The sequence below is a fragment of the Culex quinquefasciatus genome, chromosome 2 (assembly GCF_015732765.1).
Source record: "Culex quinquefasciatus strain JHB chromosome 2, VPISU_Cqui_1.0_pri_paternal, whole genome shotgun sequence".
NCBI lineage: Eukaryota > Metazoa > Arthropoda > Insecta > Diptera > Culicidae > Culex > Culex quinquefasciatus.
The window spans coordinates 61948606-61969211 of NC_051862.1; the positions used below are offsets into that span (position 1 = coordinate 61948606).

Below are 20606 nucleotides of genomic sequence, written 5' to 3' on the forward strand. Positions count from 1 at the left end.
CTGAACAAATGTCTGTGTGTGTGTGTGTGTGTGTGTGTGTATGTGTGTGTGTGTGTGTGTGTGTGTGTATGTATGTATGTGTTCAAAATTCTTGCCAAGTTTTCTCAGCACTGACTGGACCGATTTTGATCAAACCGGTTGCATTCGACTTGGTTTAGGGTCCCATACATCGCTATTGAATTGTTTGAAGTTTCGATAAGTAGTTCAAAAGTTATATATAAAAATGTGTTTTCACATTTATCCGGATCTCACTTATATGCATGAAAACTATGTCCGGATCCATCATCCAACCCATCGTTGATTAGGTAATCAAAAGACCTTTCCAACGAGTCCAAAACATTGAAGACCTGGCAACCCTGTCTCGAGATATAGCCACTTAAGTAATATTTATGTACTTTTTGGAAGCCGGATCTCACTTAAATGTATGTAAACGATGTCCGGATCCATCATCTGACCCATCGTTGGTTAGGTAATCGAATAACCTTTCTAACGAGCTCACAACATTTTTGATCCGGCAACCTTGTATCGAGTTATGATTACTTAAGTTATATGTGTGTACGTATTTTTCTGGATCTAAAAAAAATAGCTGAAATATGTGTCCAATAGGGTGCCCAGAAAAAATGACCCCCTGCTCCACAAGCGAAAAACGGTTTTTTGGGTTATTTTAAGCATGTGTGTAAATTTTGAGCGAAATTGGATGAGATTAACCCATTGATACCCGAGCCTAAAGTTGGCGAAAAAAATGTTTTTCATACAAAAATGACTTTTTTAAATCGCTAATAACTTTTCAGAATCGAGTTTTACAGCTTTGGTGTGTTCTACAAAGTTGTAGAGCATTAAATTTTCAATAAGAATCTCACTTTTGGGAATATTCGGATGGAAGTAGCGCACCGTGCAGACCAAACCGTAAGAATCTTGGGTTTTCCATACATTTTTTCGATTTTTCCCATGCAAACTTCACCTCCGAGTATCAATGGGTAAATGATGACCGATTTGGCTCATATTTGGTCCAGAGTCCTAAAATAGGTCAAGGAAAAATATTCAGCTTGTGGAGCGAGGTTTTGAAAAAAAGTCCCATATTCTGGGCACCCTAGTGTCCAAACCACTCATATTACCCATTGTTGGTAAAAAGTGAGGAAGGCATCAACCACGTAGGTGGATTAAGTTAGTTTTTCGATATAAAATCAAATTTGCAATCGAAAAAAACTGTAGTGATATTTTGATAAGGTGCACTGCCCCTGATCGCATAAATGTCCCATATGCATTTTCATCGTTTTTGAGTTAATGATGCAGTTTTGTTCAAAATTGAATGATCTTTCAGAAAAGCCTATAACATCCAGTACTTTGTTCTAGAAATCAGGAGGAAATTCAGTTTTTTCGCGGAAACTTAACACGTAGCCTTATGTATGGGACAAACTTCAAATGCGTTTTTCTCAGCTTGCTGTTTTTGCATATGGGACATTTATGCGAACATGGGCAGGCTGCACTGTTTTCAAGTTAAAACCATTTTTAAGTAACTTTTTTGAAAATAGTCGCAGTTTTTCATTTTTTTTAATTAGTGCACATGTTTGCCCACTTTTGAAAAAAATATTTTTGAAAAGCTGAGAAAATTCTCTATATTTTGCTTTTTGAACTTTGTTGGTACGACCCTTAGTTGCTGAGATATTGCCATGCAAGTGTTTAAAAATAGGAAAATTGATGTTTTTTAAGTCTCACCCAAACAACCCACAATTTTCAAATGTCGATATCTCAGCAACTAATGGTCCGATTTACAATGTTAAAATATGAAACATTCGTGAAATTTTCCGATCCCTTCGAAAAAAATTTTTTCAAAATTTTTGAACCAAGACTAACATTTTAAAAGAGCATAATATTGAATGTTTGGCCCTTCTGAAATTTTAGTCTTGATTTAAAAATTTTGAAAATATTTTATTCGAAAAGATCGAAAAATTTCACAAATGTTTCATATTTTAACATTAGTTCCACACTGAGTGCCGCACTCAGAACTGACAATGTGTTTCTTTGAAGAAACTCGCGCTAGTTCCGCACGAGTTTCGCCACCATCTTGGAACTGAAATTCTTGTGCCGCACTCGATAGTTTTTCAGTTTCATGCGAGTTCCACGCACACTGACAAATGACGTTCGATTGAACCAAAACTGGCACCGACGAGTGCGGCACTCAATGCCGCACCGGCTCTTCAAACGAACGTACCAATAGAGACCGCCAAGATTGATGCTCTGCTCAATCTGAATCTGCTCATTCTTTAACATTCCAACGCCCAAGGCTCCAAAAAAGTTGGAACGGTAACTTCAACTCAATGGATCTCGGCCATAACTCAACCAATCAAGATGATTCTTCTTTCCAGTGATTTGTTAGGATGTCTAGATGATTCTAGAACTTTGCAGAACTTAATTTGATCAAATCTGTAATTTTTGCGACTAAAAACATCGTTCCAACTTTTTTTTTCGCGTACAAAAAAAAATTCGCCAAAAATTCCGCGGAGGTAGTCGTTTTGAAAAAAGGTGGAACGATTTTTTCGGTCGCAGAAATTACAGATTTGATCAAATTAAGTTCTGCAAAGTTCTAGGATCATCTAGACATTCTTACAAATTACTGGAAACAAGAATCGTCCCAATTGGTTGAGTTATGCCCGAGAACCAGCGAGTTGAAGTTACCGTTCCAACTTTTTTGGGAGGCTTGGGCGTCCGTGTAAGTTGGACATGCGTTGGGCGTTCCAGTGTTAAAATAGCCTTTTTATCAATATTTTGAAAAAAAAAAAAGCTAAAAGACGTTCAAAGAGCCGCTCATTTTAATGAGCGAGCAAAAATGAGCGGCTCCTAAAAATGAGCGGTTTTGCCCACCTCTAGTCCAAATGAATAATTTAATTAATTTTGGTAATTTTTTAACAGGAAATTTTGAAGTAATTTATTTTAAAACATGTTTAATTTAAAATTAAATATTCGTTTTGAATCGCGAAAAGCTTTGGTTATTTTTAGCAAAACAACAGATTGTTTAACACATTAACCCATAATACCTTATATTTAAATAAAACATGATAGATTAACACAGTTTATGTCAAACCTACCCTACAAGTACAAAAACGAATAAAAATGTCCTTAAAACAAAAAAAAAACCCTGAAATATATCTTACGCTGAAGTCTGTGAAGAACCGTAAAATCCCAAAATATGTTTGCACCACACATACCCTAATGATTATTTATGAAAATGTGATTCTCCAGTTTATGATGCCTTTTGTCTGATGCCACTGTGCCTATAGCGTACATGTATGTTTTTCCCCCAGGCCCGAGATTTTTCACAACCCCAATTTCTTTTTCAAAGAAACGAAAAACAAAAAAATCATAACGAGGAAAAACAGAGAGAAAATTCGTAACGCACCTTCACCATGCACCAGCAACGGAATTCTCCTTCTAAAGGTCGAAAAAGGGGAGATCTATCGACACTCGTTGGCAGGCCGGGGTTGAGGAATTTTATTCGAAAAGTTTTCTCCGCCCGCAGCTTCGATTGGAGTTGCTGGCAGGGCCGTATCTAAGGGGGGTGTTATGGGTGTTCAACACCCCCCATGGAAAAAAAATGTCTTACACCCCTAACGCCCCGAAGGGCCGGCATTTTTTATGACTATCAAAATTTGACACCCAGAGAAAAACTTCACTCTCACTGATACGCCATCAAGTGAAAACTCAGTAAATACGCCCGCCACAGTAAATACGCCCTCATAAAAACATTTGACGCTAAGAAAAAACTCCACTTTCACAAAACACGCCCTTTTAAAAATATTTAAAATAACTATGTTCGTTGACGCCAAGAGAAAAACTAAACTCTTACTCAATACGCCCTCATGAGAATATTTGCAAAAAAACTGATCGATGACGCCTTGAAAAAACCCAACTTTCATTAAATACGCCCTCAAGAAAATTAAAAAAAAAAACTTTGATCGGTGACGCCTTGAGAAAAACTCTACTTGCACTAAATACGCCCTCAAGAAAATATTTAAAAAAAAACTTTGATTGTTGACGCCTTGAAAAAAAAACTTTAATTAAATACGCCCTCAAGAAATTATTAAAAAAACATTGATCGTTGACGCCTTGCAAAAAAACGCCCACTAAATACGCCAACAAGAAAATATCACAAAAGCTTTGATCGCTGACGCCTTGAAAAAAACTAAAGTCTCACTTAATACGCCTTCATAAAAATAATTTCAAAAAAACTTTGATCGTTGACGCCTTAAAAAAACTTTAACTAAATACGCCCTCAAGAAGTTATTAAAAAAAAACTTTGATCGTTGACGCCTTGCAAAAAACCTTCCATTAAATACGCCCTCAAGAAAATATTTAAAAAAAACTTTGATCGTTGACGGCCTGAAAAAAAATCAACTGTCGCTAAATACGCCCTCAAGAAAATATAAAAAAAGCTTTGATCGTTGACGCCTTGAAAAAAACTAAACTCTCGCTTAATACGCCTTCATTAAAATAATTTAAAAAAAAACTTTGATCGTTGACGCCTTGAAAAAAAAAACTTTCACTAAATACGCCCTTAAGAAAATATAAAAAAAACTTTGATCGTTGACGGCCTGAAAAAAAAATCAACTGTCACTAAATACGCCCTCAAGAAATAAAAAAAAACTTTGATCGTTGACGCCTTGCAAAAAAACTTCCACTAAATACGCCCTCAAGAAAATATTAAAAAAAACTTTGATCGTTGACGCCTTGCAAAAAAACTTCCACTAAATACGCCCTCAAGAAAATATAAAAAAAAAACTTTGATCGCTGACGCCTTGAAAAAAAAAAACAACTAAACACTCGCTTAATACGCCTTCATGAAAATTATTTAAAAAAAACTTTGAGCGTTGACGCCTTGAAAAAAAAACATTCACTAAATTTGCCCTCAATAAATTATTTAAAAAAAACTTTGATCGTTGACGCCTTGAAATTTTTTTTTCGCTAAATACGCCCTCAATAAATTATAAAAAAAAAAACTTTGATCGTTGGCGACTTGAAAAAAATTCAACTGTCACTAAATACGCCCTCAAGAAAATATAAAAAAAACCTTTGATCGCTGACGGCTTGACAAAAAATCAACTGTCACTAAATACGCCATCAAGAAAATATAAAAAAAAACTTTGATCGCTGACGCCTTGAAAAAAACTAAACTCTCGCTTAATACGCCTTCATAAATTTAAAAAAAAAACTTTGATCGTTGACGCATTGAAAAAAAAAGTTTCACTAAATTGGCCCTGAATAAATTATTTAAAAAAAACTTTGATCGTTGACGCCTCGAAAATGTTTTTTTCATTAAATACGCCCTCAATAAATTATTTAAAACAAATTTTTGATCGTTGACGGCTTGAAAAAAAATCAACTGTCACTAAATACGCCCTCAATAAATTATTTAAAAAAAAACTTTGATCGTTGACGCCTTGAAAAAAACTAAACTCTCGCTTAATACGCCTGCATAAAAATTATTTAAAAAAAACTTTGATCGTTGGCGCCTTGAAAAAAAAACTTTCAAGAAATTATTAAAAAAAACTTTGATCGTTGACGGCTTGAAAAAAAACTTCCACTGAATACGCCCTCAAGAAAATATTTAAAAAAAACTTTGATCGTTGACGACTGGAAAAAAAATTGAACTGTCACTAAATACGCCCACAAGAAAATAAAAAAAAAATTTGATCGCTGACGCCTTGAAAAAAAAACTAAACTCTCGCTTAATACGCCTTAATAAAAATTATTTTAAAAAAATTGATCGTTGGCGCCTTAAAAAAAAAACTTTCATTAATACGCCCTCAAGAAATTATTTAAAAAAAAATTTGATCGTTGACGCCTTGCAAAAAAACTTCCACTGAATACGCCCTCAAGAAAATATTTAAAAAAAAACTTTGATCGTTGACGGCTGGAAAAAAAATCAACTGTCACTAAATACGCCCTCAAGAAAATATAAAAAAAAACCTTTGATCGCTGACGGCTTGACAAAAAATCAACTGTCACTAAATACGCCATCAAGAAAATATAAAAAAAAAACTTTGATCGCTGACGCCTTGAAAAAAAACTAAACTCTCGCTTAATACGCCTTCATAAATTAAAAAAAAAACTTTGATCGTTGACGCCTTGAAAAAAAAAGTTTCACTAAATTGGCCCTGAATAAATTATTTAAAAAAAACTTTGATCGTTGACGCCTCGAAAATGTTTTTTTCATTAAATACGCCCTCAATAAATTATTTAAAACAAATTTTTGATCGTTGACGGCTTGAAAAAAAATCAACTGTCACTAAATACGCCCTCAATAAATTATTTAAAAAAAAAAACTTTGATCGTTGACGACTGGAAAAAAAATTCAACTGTCACTAAATACGCCCTCAAGAAAATAAAAAAAAACTTTGATCGCTGACGCCTTGAAAAAAAAAACTAAACTCTCGCTTAATACGCCTTCATAAAAATTATTTCAAAAAAATTTGATCGTTGGCGCCTTAAAAAAAAACTTTCATTAATACGCCCTCAAGAAATTATTTAAAAAAAACTTTGATCGTTGACGCCTTGCAAAAAAACTTCCACTGAATACGCCCTCAAGAAAATATTTAAAAAAAAACTTTGATCGTTGACGGCTGGAAAAAAAATCAACTGTCACTAAATACGCCCTCAAGAAAATATATAAAAAAAACTTTGATCGCTGACGCCTTGAAAAAAAAACTAAACTCTCGCTTAATACGCCTTCATTCAAATTATTTTAAAAAAATTGATCGTTGATGCCTTGAAAAAAAAAACTTTTACTAAATTCGCCCTCAATAAATTATTTAAAAAAAAACTTTGATCGTTGACGGCTTGAAAAAAAATCAACTGTCACTAAATACGCCCTCAAGAAAATATTAAAAAAAAGCTTTGATCGCTGACGCCTTGAAAAAAAAACTTAACTCTCGCTTAATACGCCTTCATAAAAATTATTAAAAAAAACTTTGATCGTTGACGCCTTGAAAAAAACTAAAGTTTAGCTTAATACGCCCTCATAAAAATCTTGGAAAATCGAAATCGCACTAAAACGGCCAGCTATTTTTATTGCCTTTGACTAATTGGATAGGCCCTCCTGGATTTTGTTAGTAAAATACTTAGATCGTTATCGGCCAGATCCAAATCCAACTTTGACTATGTACGCCAAAGTGTTTTTTTATATTGAGTCATTTCTCCCCAACTGGAAACAAAAAAGTACAAATTCGAAATCTTCTTTTTCTGATCCTGCTGAAATTTGGCGAAACTGTTTATCATATCGAAACATGCAAAAATCTTCTATTTTTTGACATTGCCCCAAAGTTTTGCGATTTTCGCCAGTTAAAAAAAACTTTGTCAAATATTTTGGAAAAAAAATTGGTAGAGCAATATTCGACTGCAATTTTTAAAAGAAACTTGACGCTGATTCAATTCAGCGTCATGATTTTGATTAAAATCAAACATGGCAGCATTTTGAGCAATTAGAATAAATGATGCAGGGATGATCAACTTGCCCTAACAAGTAAAGTTTGATTCGAATAAAAAATTTGATGAATTCAGCGTTTCTTAAAAAAGCAGTCGATTTTTGCTTTTTTGTATCCAAGACATGGCCATTTGAAAACTAATTAATTTAATATAAAAAAATAGATGAAAATCGAAAAACTTTGGGGCGGTGCCAAAAAAGTAGGGATTTTGCATGTTTCGATAGGATAAACAGCTCCGCTAAATTTCAGGCATGTTCAGAAAAAGTCAATTTCGAGTGGTGTTCCGCTTCGTGAAATGGCCTCGTAAGCAATTGTATGCACTCAAACAAATGAGTTCGCGTAATCGTGAACAGAGTTCATGCCAACGGGAACCAGGAATAAAACTGTTCACTTTCATGGTGCAATGCACTATAAAAGTTGAACAGTTTTCTAACTGTTCTAAAACAGTTAGATCTCTAAATCTAAACTATCAAGGATTCAATAACGTTATTTCAATATTTTCTATCACATATATCACATCAATAATATATGCAAGAATAACAATATATTCATGAACTTATTGATGTTTAGATATTTTTTTAGCATTACTGCTACAATATATAAAGCAAATTTCACGTTTTTGTTTAGTACGCATTTGTTGACTGTATACGCCCTTCCTATAACACACTTACACCCCTAACGCCTTATGGGGGAAAACACCCCCCATTGAAGAATCCTGGATACGGGCCTGGTTGCTGGCTCCTGGTTTATACCGCAGAACGTCGACGAAGTAGCACAGTTCGTTAGCTGAGTGGTTTCGGCTCCATTTTTCGGCGGTTTGGCTCCAACTTATATGACCAAATTTGTGACATACTCGAGAGGAGCCCGCACACTTTTGCGGGCATAAATTATGGCGCTTTTATTCATATGAAGAGGGTGGAAATTGTTTCGCACCAACCCCCGATGAGGGGGCGGGGGAAATTTCCCAGAAGTTTTATTTATGGTGATGATAGGATAATGCAGGTTATTTTTGGCAAATGCACGTTTAAAGTTACAGATTTATGGTGCAGCATTGTTTCAAAACCGAAAAGTTCGGTATTGTTTTTGGTAGGAAAACCCTGGCCACAAAAACACCCTCTGCAATCAAACTTTTTACAATTACTTGTCATCGTAAATTTATATGGCACCATCAACGTCGCCCTCGGACGATGCAAACCGACCATTTCGACTCATATTTCGCGATATATCGCGCAACGATGCTCGGAGCAAAGTTGTCATCTTAGAATGTGTCATTTTTATGATTCAACCGAGCCATTAAGTGGAATAAATGACCAATAGAAGCGCACACAAGTAGAGCAAGCAAACGATGACAAATCGATCCTCTTAGCGACTTCCTGGGAGAGGAGTCTCATCTTCCCTGGCGCTGACTGGTGATGTTTCATTGAAGAAGTGATTTTATTTTTTACCGCTGCACAAAGCTATAGGAAAAAGCTTGACGTCAAACGGAAGTTGAAATAGAATCCCTTTCGCAACAGTATTTATGTCAAGAAGGATCACGTTTTTATTGTTTGAAAAATGATTCTAGTGCTTGCGGAAGTGAAAGAAGCTAACTGCTTCCGATTGAAAGCGTTTAACGACAAAGACAACTATAATTATTAGAGAAGAAAAAACATATTTTGAATTCAAATAAGATTAAAAACGATTATAAACCAATCAACATGTAAATTCACTAATCAGGATAACATCCAATTCAATATTTTTAAGCATGACTACCGTCCACAATGAAAAAAAAGTTATAAATTAAAAATCAAGCCGCAATGTCACCCCAGCTTATTTTCTATATTTATCTCAAACCACCAAAATGTACCACCACGTTAACACTTTTTCTGAAATCTCAAATGTTTGTATTTAGTTAACTAAGTTTTTAAGCTTTTTAACAAAATACATATAAATGTTTGGTAAAATTGTTAAAAAGTCGGAATTTTGCCTGAAATTTGTTAAAACTAGTTTTGTTTATGAAATAATCAATTTTTATTGCATTTTATACTGAATCCGAAGCACGAATCACAAGTTTTCACATTTTGCATGAAATTTGTCCAACTGAAATTGCCAAATACACATATTATTTATTATGAACAAACTTATTTAACCTCCTCCTAGTGTAAAATTGTCCAAATAATCCGAAAATGCATTCCGTTTTCCGATTCAAAATCATGTTCATTGAGAAAATCAAAACACTTTGAGAAGTTTAAAATAATGACTTTCATCAACATTTTCTTAACTATAGTTAACTAACTTTTTAAACTTTTCAAAATTTAATGAAAAGTTCTTCTAGAGGTACTTTGAACACTTCTCTACCATGGTCAGTATGTTTCTAATCCATTCCTTACGTATTTTGATTGTACTCTTCAATTTGCGGAAAAATCGCAAACCTATCAAAGTCACCCCGGCTATCAAAGTCACCCCGTTTTACGGTACTCCAGCTTGGATGGCTTGGGTTGGTGGCCTAATGGTGAGCGTTGTTGCAAAGTTCTAGTCCCAAAATTGAGGACGGTTAAATGCTGCCGCCTTGTAAAACTTTGCCAACAGATACGGAACCATATTGCTAACAATGTTGAGTTGAAAAGGTAATACTTTTTCACGGACTATATTATTAAATAATTGCACTTCTCCAGGCAAAAACAAGTAACTGAATAGCCGAATAACTCACGTGATATCAATCACACGACACGAAAAAAAAAACAATTCCCGAAATCGTGAATTAAGTTCATGAATGTGAGAACCACGAAGGAATATAGTCGCGTTCATAGTGCAATTGCACCATACTCATGAATAAATTCCTTCGTGGTTCTCACATTTATGAACACATTATGAACACGATATTCACGATTACGGGAATTGATTTTTTTCTGTGGAACTCCTTCTAAGCCAATACTCTAACCACATCTTAGCCAAGCTCATAACATCATTGGAAATTGTATCGTTTCATACTACCCTTCACCCTAAGATCTTTTAAGCATAATATTCATTTCATGGACTCTCTGAACATGGTATGAAACAGACCGTGAACGCACCCCGATTGAAAAGAACGTCACTCCCAATCGCAAGCACACCAATACACCCTCACCGAGCTGTCATCGGCTGCGGCAACCCAAAACAGCAACAAAAACATTGAGCCGAGTCTCTGCCCAATAAACACTTCTGTGTGTTGCTGCTGTTGATGCACACGAAATTTTTATTTATAAAGTAACTATTGGTGGTGGTGGTGCAGGAACACCGACAAGGTAGCTGCCGTAAGTATCGATAGAGTAGCAAAAAAGCTCACTTTCATTTTAATTCACACACAACTGCGACGAAGTCGGGAACCACGTCGCACATCTGATTTTTGTTTATTTTTAAATAGAACGCAATTTTACCGTAACATTTTAGTGTGGTGTTGCAGGTTGCGGGGAGCTTTTGGACGGACGAATGCAGCGGGTCTAGCTGGCTGGAGGAGTATCGATATCCGATAGCAGTGACGTTGCTAGCAAGTCTGGTCAAAACAAGTGCGTCGTGTTATTTTTTATCGATCTGTACTCTCAATAGCTGATGGGTGCGATGAAGTCTGAATAGCTATCATTACGATAGAAGTACGTCATTGGAGGGTCGAGTGAAAAATCATTTAGCATTGGGTGAATGTAGTGGAAGTCAGAATGTTGGAGGAGGCTAATCAAAAAGATGAAGAGCAAGTTCAAAAGCAAAAGGAAATCCAGAATCTGATACGGAACACGCAGTTCAACGGAACCATCCGGTACTCGGACACTTTTCTCGCAAACAACTACAACAAGTTGCAGATGCAGCTGAACTCGCGATATATCTCTCAGGTGAGGATTCCGGATAAATTTATCTTTCAAAATAATAAGTAAACGTATGAATTGTAGATCTGCTGCCCGCGTCGAGTCCGCGGTTCACTGCCACATGTCCGGATGCGGCCGTACTATATTCCTCAGCGGTCACGAACCAAGAGTGAGAGCTCAGACCCATCAAGTATGGTGTTCCTGGAGACTATACGAACGGTGGACGCCATCCAGAGTGCAACCGTTCCCAACGCAGCGTCCACAACTCTGATGGAAACCAGTGACCCGTCTACCTCGCAGATGGATACCTCGGCGGTGATACCTCGATGCAATACTTTGGTCAAGTCCAAGTCGCTGGAAGATTTGGTGCGAGCAATCAAGTCCATCGATGGATCGCTTCCGTCCCACGAGATGGAGTTTATGTCTAGTCGCATACAGAAGCTGAAGGTTCAGGAGTAGTACCACTACCGGGAAAAGGGGGGCCACAACGAATTAATTATTCATGTCTATTTTACTCACCGACGCGCACTGGGCTCACCTCATGGCAGTTCTACGGAATTTTAACCTTACATTATAATTAGCCAATATTATTAAAGTACTCGCCGTGCAAGAACATTTTTGTAGGACTGATTGGGCACGCAACAAAAAGGTTTAGGGGAAGAAACACTTCAATGGTAGCAAAATTCAGCAATAAGAGCAGCTTCGGCCGTTACTTAGAGATTGACACGCGTAGCATTATTTATTTCAACTAAATGTTTTCAGTATCAATAAATATTTGAAAGAGCAAAGGTTGTTTCTATTTTTCAACCGTCAAACCAGCTTACAGTGCACCAGTGGCGGGATAGCACATTCACATTGATGCGTTCCTTGAGGATCCTGCAACGGTTCCAGCGAATCTCCAACGTTCAACGTTAAATCTCCAAACTTGCATTGCCCTTGGGAACCGCTCGAACTTCCTCGGACAATTTTCGCAGATTCAGAAGCTTGAATAAAATAATAATATTGATTATTCAGAATTCATGTCAGAAGTTGTTTCACCAGTTACTTACGCATTCTCCAATCCCATGGACAGCAGATTCCATCCTTGTAGACAGGAGCCGCTCCAGCTTGCAGCTTCTCCACGGCGTAGATCTCAAAGCTGCACTTTTGCTCAACGCAGCTTCCTTCCAAGTTCTTCTCATCGAAACCTGCATCGCAGTAGCAAGACCGACACGGATCTCCAGGTACTTGCATCTTTTCCCCTTCGTAGTACGTATGACCTCCTAAGCTGCACTTGGCCAGCTTATCCTTGTCCGCGTCACAAACTTCCCCGGTGGAACAGCACCGACCTGCTGCGTACTGCCGGATGCAACCCTCTTTCCACGGTCGGAAGAATTCGGCACAATCCACGTGGGCGTAGATAAACTTGACCGACTTGTCCACGTCTCTGAAACACACAACCAAATCCGTAACATCCACCAAGCCACTTCGCCCAAAACTCACTCAACGCAGTTCACCAAGGCTGTACAAATCGATGAAGTCTCATCATCCGGAACCTTCTCTCCAATCGCGTAGCTCTTCCCAAACAGGTAACACTTGTCGGATCTTCGACCCACCACGTTTGGACAGTCGTAGCTCACCGGACATCCTTCGGCATTTCGCTGAGCGCTGGGCGTACATCCCATCGAGATGTAATGTCTAATGGGTTGATTGCATGCCAGCGCAGCACCGGCTATTCATTTCGAAGAAGCTCCGATAAGAACAATTTCAATAGCGAAAACCCCCCAAGAGAATCTACTCACCGCAGCACGTAATGACTAGCAGCGCAAACGATCTTCGCATTTTCTCAGGTGCAACTGAGCGAAGCCCGGCGACGACTGTATGCTTTTATTCATTCAAATTGGAGACGATGGGCAAAGTGAAGACAGTCAGTCAGTCGGCACTGCCAGCTGACAAACAGGTCTCTCTAGTTCAATTAACTGCTTTGTGCTAGCCAGGGTGTGAAGAACAAGAATTGGATGGGTGGGTGGGTTTTGAGCTTGTTGTGGACAGAAAAGTGCTTCGGAGAAGAAGATAATAAGAGGAATCACAAGTTGACTGAGCCAGAAGATGCTAATTATTTGTAAATAAAAGTCTAATGATTCCAAAATCCGGATTGAACACGTACTTATATTGGAAATGTATTAAGTAGTTATCTAAAATGTGAAGGAAAAAAGAAAGAATGATGTGATAACATTATTTAAATTAGCCGGCTTTTAAAAAAATACATTTTATTCAAAATCAGAACATGAACTTAATGTTTTGAGTCCCAGAATTAAATTATTCTCAAAATCATTACTGAACCCCAAATCACTCCTTCTGAAGCTTGGTCATCACGCACTGCGCCAGCGGCGGAATCTGGCAGAAGCACTCGTACGTGTACTGATCAGTGACCTCCGTCTCCAGCCGATCGCCCACGTTCATGGCCAGCCGTCCGTACTGACACTGCAGCTGCTTATCCGTGTTCTTGCTGCTACCCTTGATGAGCTTGTCCGAATCCTTGGCTGTGTGTGACCAATGAAAACCAGTTTTTGTTTGTTTTTTAACGATTCTGGGATGAGTTTCGAATTATGACCATAACTTACGCATTCTCCACTCCCACGGACAGCACCGATCTTCGTAGTACACCGGAGCGGCTCCGCCGTAAGCCTGTTTGGCGTAGAACAGCTCAAAGCCACAGGTTGACTCGTAACAGTACGGATCACTGCCAATGTTGGCCTCGTTGAAGCCCTCGTGGCAGATGCAGGTCAGACACTTGTTCGAGTTCGGATGCATCCGCTGGCCGGCCAAAAAGTCATCACCGTTGACGGTACACTTGGCCAGCTTCTTCTTGTCCTCTCCGCAGACCTGTCCCGCCGAGCAGCATCCGTTTGGTTTGTACGTCCGAATGCAGTTGTCGTAGTCGAACCGGTGGAAGAACTCGGCACAATCGACGTGAGTACAGCGGAACTGTGCAAACGGTGAACCACTAAACGAGAGGTAATCACCAAATTGATAGTGGAGTTCAGCAGAAAATCCCCCCCAGTAATCTCTTCCCTCTTACCTTCGACAGTAGCACAGTGCTGAACAGAATGGAGCCACCTTTTCGTTCGGAACCTGCTCACTTAGCGCATAAGTATCACCGTTGAAGTAACACTTTGAGTTGACATGGTTCGTGATGCTGGGACAGTCGAATCTCTCCGGACACTCCGATCCTTTCTTGTTGATCGGGGTGCATTTCATCGTTGAGTAGTGCTTTGTTGGGACATTGCAACCCAGCGTGATGGCCACTAAAATGATTTTATATCAGTCTAATACTTATTTTTCAAGCAACTCAACACACTCACCTAGACCGAATAACAGCGTTAATTTCACACTCAACATGACCACTGAACTCTGACTTGATCAAACAGCACAGAAAGCCACTTACTAGATGCAATCTCATCCAAAGACGACCACTGACTGATCGAGAGTTGTTTTAATAAACCAATTTTATTGGGATTCTCTCGTTGGACTGAGTTTGGGTTGTCCATAAATTATCTCCTAGTAGAGGATCACTCCTTAACAGACTTAAATATGAATTTCATATTTCCTAATGACATTGTCTAAAGACAACCCCCAAACAACTCTCTCCAGGAGAGTTTGTGTAAAAAGTATTGATTCTGCTCAGTGAATTTCTTAGAAGACTATCTACGTTCGTTAGTCATACCAGAAAAAGACTATCAATTCAGAGAAGAGATCACTCTGACTAATCATTAGCATTTCTGGAGTAAAAATCCGAAAAATCCAAAAGTTTTGCCTTCCTCACCTTACTGAGGAAATGCTATAAAATCACTCGAAAACCGAAATTCTTAATTTGACCTCCTAGACCCACCTTCATGTACACATATCGACTCGGAATCAAATTCTGAGCAAATGTCTGTGTGTGTGGTGGGACGTTGATCAAAAAATTTGCACTGGATTATCTCGGCACTGGCTGAACCGATTTGGACCATTTTGGTCTCATTCGATCCGTCTTGGGGTCCCATAAGTCGCTATTGAAAATTATAAAGTTTACTTAAGTACTTAAAAAGTTATGCTAAAAAAACGATTTTAGTGAAAGTCCGGAAGATTGTAAAAAGGGTGGTTTTTGTAAGAAACCCCGTCATGTTATACATTTTAGAAAGGTATTCGAAAGACCTTTCCAATGAGTTCAATAGATTGAAGATCTGACAACCCTATTAAAAGTTATAAGCACTTAAGTGTTATTTATGAACTTTTTAGAAGCCGGATCTCATATATTTCGATGAAAACATTGTCCGGATCTATCATGCGACCTGTCGTTGGATAGGTAATTAAAAGACCTTTTCAATGAGTTCAAAAGATTGAAGATCTGACAACCATATCAAAAGTTATAAGCACATAAGTGCCCTGAATTATGAAGACTACCCAATCTGATGGTATAAATAATGAATTGATAGAACACTGAAAGGTCCGCTCTTTTGTATCTTTTTTGGATAGCATTACCCTCTAAATGTGAGGAAGACACCGACCACCTAAGGGTGGATTAAGTAACGTTTTTTTAAGTAGTATAGCCAGATTATTTTGTGTGGATTCGTTATATATTCATTTTGAAAAAAAGCCAATAATATCGTAAAACGGGGTGACTTTGATAGGTTTTAGATGTGAATCTACTGACTATGGTAAAGAAGTGTTCAAAGTACTTTAAGAAGAAGTTTTCATAAAATTTTGAAAAGTTCAAATAATTAGTTAACTATAATTAAGAAAAAAGTTGATGAATAGCATTACTTTAATGTTCTCAAAGTGTCATGATTTTCTCAATGAACATGATTTCGAATCGAAAAACGGAATGCATTTTCGGATTCTTTAGACAATTTTACACTAAGCGAAGGTAAAATATGTTTGTAAATAATAAACATTATGTATTTTTCAAATATGATTAAAATAAATCATCAAATTTATAGGCATGAATCAATTTTTTTGTAAAATGTGAAAACCTTTGATTCGTGCTTCGAATTCAGTTTAAAGGCAATATAAATCGATAATATTATAAACAAAACTAGTTTTAACAAATTTCAGGCAAAATTGTAACCTTTTAACAATTGTACCTAAAATTTTTATATATCTGTCAAAAAGCTTATAAACATAGTTAACTAAATATAAATTGTTTAATTTTTTTTTAAACTTTATAACCTAATATTACCTTAACAGAAAAAACTATGACTGTCAAAGTACCGCGGAATTTAAAATAAGAATTTTCCACGCAACTTTTTTTTAAACTTTTTTTTCAGAGATAGTGCTTAAACCTTCTGTAGCCTACCCCTCTACATTAGGGTGCCCAGAAAAAATGACCCCCTGCTCCACAAGCGGAAAACAGTTTTTTAGGTTATTTTAAGAATCTGTGCAAATTTTGAGCGAAATTGGTTGAGATTAACCCATTGATATGCGAGCTTAAAGTTGGTGAAAAAAATGTTTTTCATGCAAAAATTACTTTTTTAAATCTCTAATAACTTTTCAGGAACGAGTTATACAGCTTTGGTATAATTTACAAAGTTGTAGGGCATTAAATTTCCAATGAGAATCTCACTTTTGGGAATATTTTGATGGAAGTAGCGCACCGTGCAGACCAAGCCGAAAGAAAATTGGGTTTTCCATACATTGTTTCGATTTTTCCCATACAAACTTCACCTTCGATTATCAAAGGGGTAAATGTTGACCGATTTTGCTCATATTTAGCCCAGAGTCCAAAAATAGTTCAAGTAACAATATTCAGCTTGTGGAGCGAGGTTTTGAGAAAAAGTTCCATATTCTGGGCACACTACTGTACATGTTTAAAAAAATAATAATCTTGAGAAAAACCATAACAGTTGGAAAATATTCCAAAAATAAATTGAAATCCTATCAATGTCACCAGTGGTGTCACGGTTCGCTCACTCGAATCGTGGTTCAAACGATACGTCATGACGCTCAAGTGTGGTTCGCTCATGATTGCGAACCAAGCACGAGCGAACCACGATCCGAACGCCTGCCGTGGTTCGCATGAACCCTTGCTCTCTCATCGCGAATGAGAGTGAGAGGGACCATCAATGAGCGGTTCGCAAGAAGAGCTAAAAAACAGCACTCAGAGAAAAACATTTCATGATTTTGACAACAGAAGGCTACGGCAGACGACTTATGTGACTATGACAGAGCATGGCTGCAACAACTCATTGGGATGTCCTGGGTCTTCCAATGACTCCCTGGATTTATTATCGGTGGGTCCACCGCCGTAACAAGCAAGAGGTCTGCGGTTTATGACTGCAGATCATACACGCATAGCTCCAGTGAGTATGGTAGACTTTTTTATATTATGTTGTTATGTCCTGGGTCATCAGAGGACTCCCTGGTTCCTTGGGGACCATCCACAAACGTAGACACTTTTTTGGAAATCTTCCCACCCCCATCGTGGACAATTTCCATTCATATTATATCTTTTTCTATGAAGCGTGGTTAATCGCCATAGACCCCCCACCCCCCCTTACCCTAAGGTTTCCACGTAGTTTACGGATGGTCCCTTGATAACTTTATCGTTAACAAATTAATATTGTGGGAGTGAAGAATAAAAACCAATAAGTTTTTCTATCAGTGCCTACATTCTCCGTTGGCGAACCGTTCGCTGAACACTCTCTTTACTCCGTTCAGAGCGGAGCGGCAAGCGAGCAGAGAAATGATGATCGAAATTTTGGTTCGCGAACCGTTCAAACCCGCCGCTCTGAGCGTTCGATAAGCGCTCACCCGATATGTTCGTCGATTGAGTGGCTATGAAACGCTCAAAAGCGAACCGTGACACCACTGAATGTCACCCCGGTTTACGATACCACGCCACTTTTAAAAAGTAAACGGAAAATGTTGGATGGTTTGGAAGAAAGGTGAAGGGATTTCCATCGGGACATTAACAAGTATATTAAATGTTTGTATCCACTTATAAACAGGAATTCTAGACTTCGTCTCAAGAATAAACTGTTAATTTATAAACAAATTTTCAAACCTGCCATGTTTTACGCTGTGCCGATCTGGACAAGCTGTTGCTCAACCAGGAAGAAAAAAAACTTCAGAGGATTCAGAACAAAATTCTGAAAATGCTTTCTGAAACTTCATCCCTGCTTCAGCACCAGAGAACTGCATCAATTAGCCGAAGTTTACACTTTGGATGTTATGTCTATTTAATAGATAATTGATGCATTTCGACCAAAATCATTGCAGTCTTCAGCTGCATTGATCCGCTCTTTATATAGATTATAAGTTAGTTTTAAGGCATCCCTTTTTCTTTTTGTAAATGTAGGACCTCCTACATTTGAAATCACTGAACAGCGAAAACTACAATATTTATTGAATAAATGAAAGTTGCTGTATTTAAAATTGAGGTGAAAAGTCGCCGAATGTGATGGGACAATGTTATTTTTAACTGAATGAAAGTGCATGAAAAATAATCTGAATAAATATAAATTAAAGAAATAGACATGCAAACAGGAAAAAAATTGGGAATCTGAAAAAATATTTTAAATTAATTTTTTATTTATTTTGGATTAAACTATATTCAAATGAAACTATATAAAAATAACAAATAAAAAAATCAATTGATACACTTCAATCAAATTTTATTTATATTTGAAACAAAGTTATGTTCGATAGCATTCCTACTTATTCTGCACACAGTGAACCATCGGAGGTATAGAGCACTTACAGGAAACAGTCGTTCGATCGGATGACACATAGTCCCCAACGTTAAGAGTAAGATTTCCAAATTGGCATTGCAGCTTCGGATTGATTTCATTTGCATTCTCTGGTTGTTCTTCATGGATTACCGTATCCTCATCACTCGCTGTGAATTAGAAGTAATCACATTTTTTTAAATTTCAGACTAAAATTATGTTTAACTCACGACATCTCCACCAAATTGGACAACATCCACGTGTTCCATAGAACACCGGACTGCAGCCGTTCATTAGCTGCTCCAAATTCAACAACTCGATGCCACAGTTCAGCTCGTAGCAATTTGGATTCCCTCTTATGGTACTGTTGTCGAATCCTTTCTGGCAACTGCACTTGTAGCACGATTCTTCCCGTGGATACATAATCTCGCCTTCCAGATATCGTGTTCCTTCCAAATAACACTCGGTGAGCTTTTTTGTCTCATCACCGCAAACCTTTTCAGTGGGGCAGCATTCGAAAGGTGAGTACTTAAAGATACAGTCTGTCCCTCGTGCCGTAACTTCCGGACATGAGAACGAAGCACAGATGAAGGATGATAAGTGGTTCAGGCTGAAATATTATCAAGTCTTGGATATGCTAAGATATTTATCAGGAGATTGTAAAACTTACTTAACGCAAATACAACCAGCATAGCAAGGGGAAAGTCTTTCGTCAAATTTAGATAAACTGCTCTCAGGCTCGTAAATGTTTCCGTTGAAGTAGCACTTCCGGTTATCGCGATCCGCGAACGATGGACATTCATATCTGAGAGAACAAACGTTGAAAGTTATGAAATCTTCCAATGTGAATAAATCCTGCTTGAACCTTGTTGGGCAGCCACGACCTTCCTCGTGGATCGGTTTACAACCAATTTCTGAGTAATGCTTTGTAGGAATCTGGCATGGACCATCATCACAAGCTAAAATGAAAACATTATTAATCTTATCAATTGAGTGAACAAAAAACATTTCTGAGAAGAGCACCCTCCTCCTGTGTTATGTTCTACGATAACATTCGATGACATCATCTTATCATTTGCATTTGAGCTATATTACTAGATACAGTCATCCCACATATTCGAAACACCCACAAATTCGGAACACTTTTGTGATAATTTGTCAATAGCATGCCAAATGCAGCTTTTCTCTCGACCCTACCATTTTTAGGACCTTTATTTTGACATTTTCTTGCTAATTCACTGGTAAAAGTAGTACTTTTTGAACAAAAAACTTCATTTCAAGACTATTTTATCCTGAGCAGCAAAACACCCAAGCACACTTTGTTCGCCAAAAGATTTCCGAACTTGTTGTTGAACTCATTTACTATGTTTTCCCAACGTCCCTGAGAACTCTTGAAAAACTGGAAAAAGCGCACGTTTTTCTGTTGTTGAACATCTCTTAACCCGTTAGAAATGTGCGTGGTTTAATTAAGTTTTACCAGCGCACGTCCTACTTGCATAGAGAACGTTTGTTGAACATGTCATAAGAACTCTTGACTATAAGATTCTGAACCGGGTTGGATAACGTCGTTAGAACCGTTTAGCAACATTCTGCCTTTAAGATTCAGGAGGGAGTTAGGCAAACGT

The 20606-nt window shown here is 37.6% G+C and overlaps 4 protein-coding genes across 6 annotated transcripts; 1 reads left to right on the forward strand and 3 right to left on the reverse strand.

The window, feature by feature from the left end:
• Nucleotides 1-10599: 10599 nt before the first annotated feature.
• LOC6046992 lies at nucleotides 10600-12081 on the forward strand. 3 transcript variants are annotated; one of them, XM_038254819.1, is made up of 3 exons: nucleotides 10600-10750; nucleotides 10887-11320; nucleotides 11378-12081. In XM_038254819.1, the coding sequence occupies exons 2-3, from the start codon at nucleotides 11150-11152 to the stop codon at nucleotides 11750-11752; spliced, it is 546 nt and encodes a 181-aa protein (XP_038110747.1). In that variant the 5' UTR covers nucleotides 10600-10750; nucleotides 10887-11149; the 3' UTR covers nucleotides 11753-12081. The 3 variants fall into 3 exon arrangements, with proteins under 3 accessions (XP_038110747.1, XP_038110748.1, XP_001864105.2); XM_038254820.1 differs by lacking the exon at nucleotides 10600-10750 and having other exon boundaries at nucleotides 10797-10987; nucleotides 11043-11320; XM_001864070.2 differs by lacking the exon at nucleotides 10600-10750 and having other exon boundaries at nucleotides 10797-11320.
• LOC6046993 lies at nucleotides 12003-13303 on the reverse strand. Its single transcript, XM_001864071.2, has 4 exons — nucleotides 13075-13303; nucleotides 12776-13004; nucleotides 12343-12719; nucleotides 12003-12276 (listed from the first exon to the last, which is right to left on the reverse strand). The coding sequence occupies exons 1-4, from the start codon at nucleotides 13112-13114 to the stop codon at nucleotides 12104-12106; spliced, it is 819 nt and encodes a 272-aa protein (XP_001864106.2). The 5' UTR covers nucleotides 13115-13303; the 3' UTR covers nucleotides 12003-12103.
• A 222-nt stretch (nucleotides 13304-13525) lies between these two features.
• Nucleotides 13526-14763, reverse strand: LOC6046994. The gene is made up of 4 exons (XM_038254817.1): nucleotides 14638-14763; nucleotides 14355-14580; nucleotides 13897-14279; nucleotides 13526-13815 (listed from the first exon to the last, which is right to left on the reverse strand). Exons 1-4 carry the CDS (start codon nucleotides 14672-14674, stop codon nucleotides 13622-13624), a joined length of 840 nt encoding a protein of 279 aa, XP_038110745.1. The 5' UTR covers nucleotides 14675-14763; the 3' UTR covers nucleotides 13526-13621.
• A 4203-nt stretch (nucleotides 14764-18966) lies between these two features.
• LOC6054747 lies at nucleotides 18967-20096 on the reverse strand. The gene is made up of 5 exons (XM_038250366.1): nucleotides 20084-20096; nucleotides 19847-19940; nucleotides 19652-19786; nucleotides 19212-19591; nucleotides 18967-19151 (listed from the first exon to the last, which is right to left on the reverse strand). The coding sequence occupies exons 1-5, from the start codon at nucleotides 20094-20096 to the stop codon at nucleotides 18967-18969; spliced, it is 807 nt and encodes a 268-aa protein (XP_038106294.1).
• Nucleotides 20097-20606: the final 510 nt, after the last annotated feature.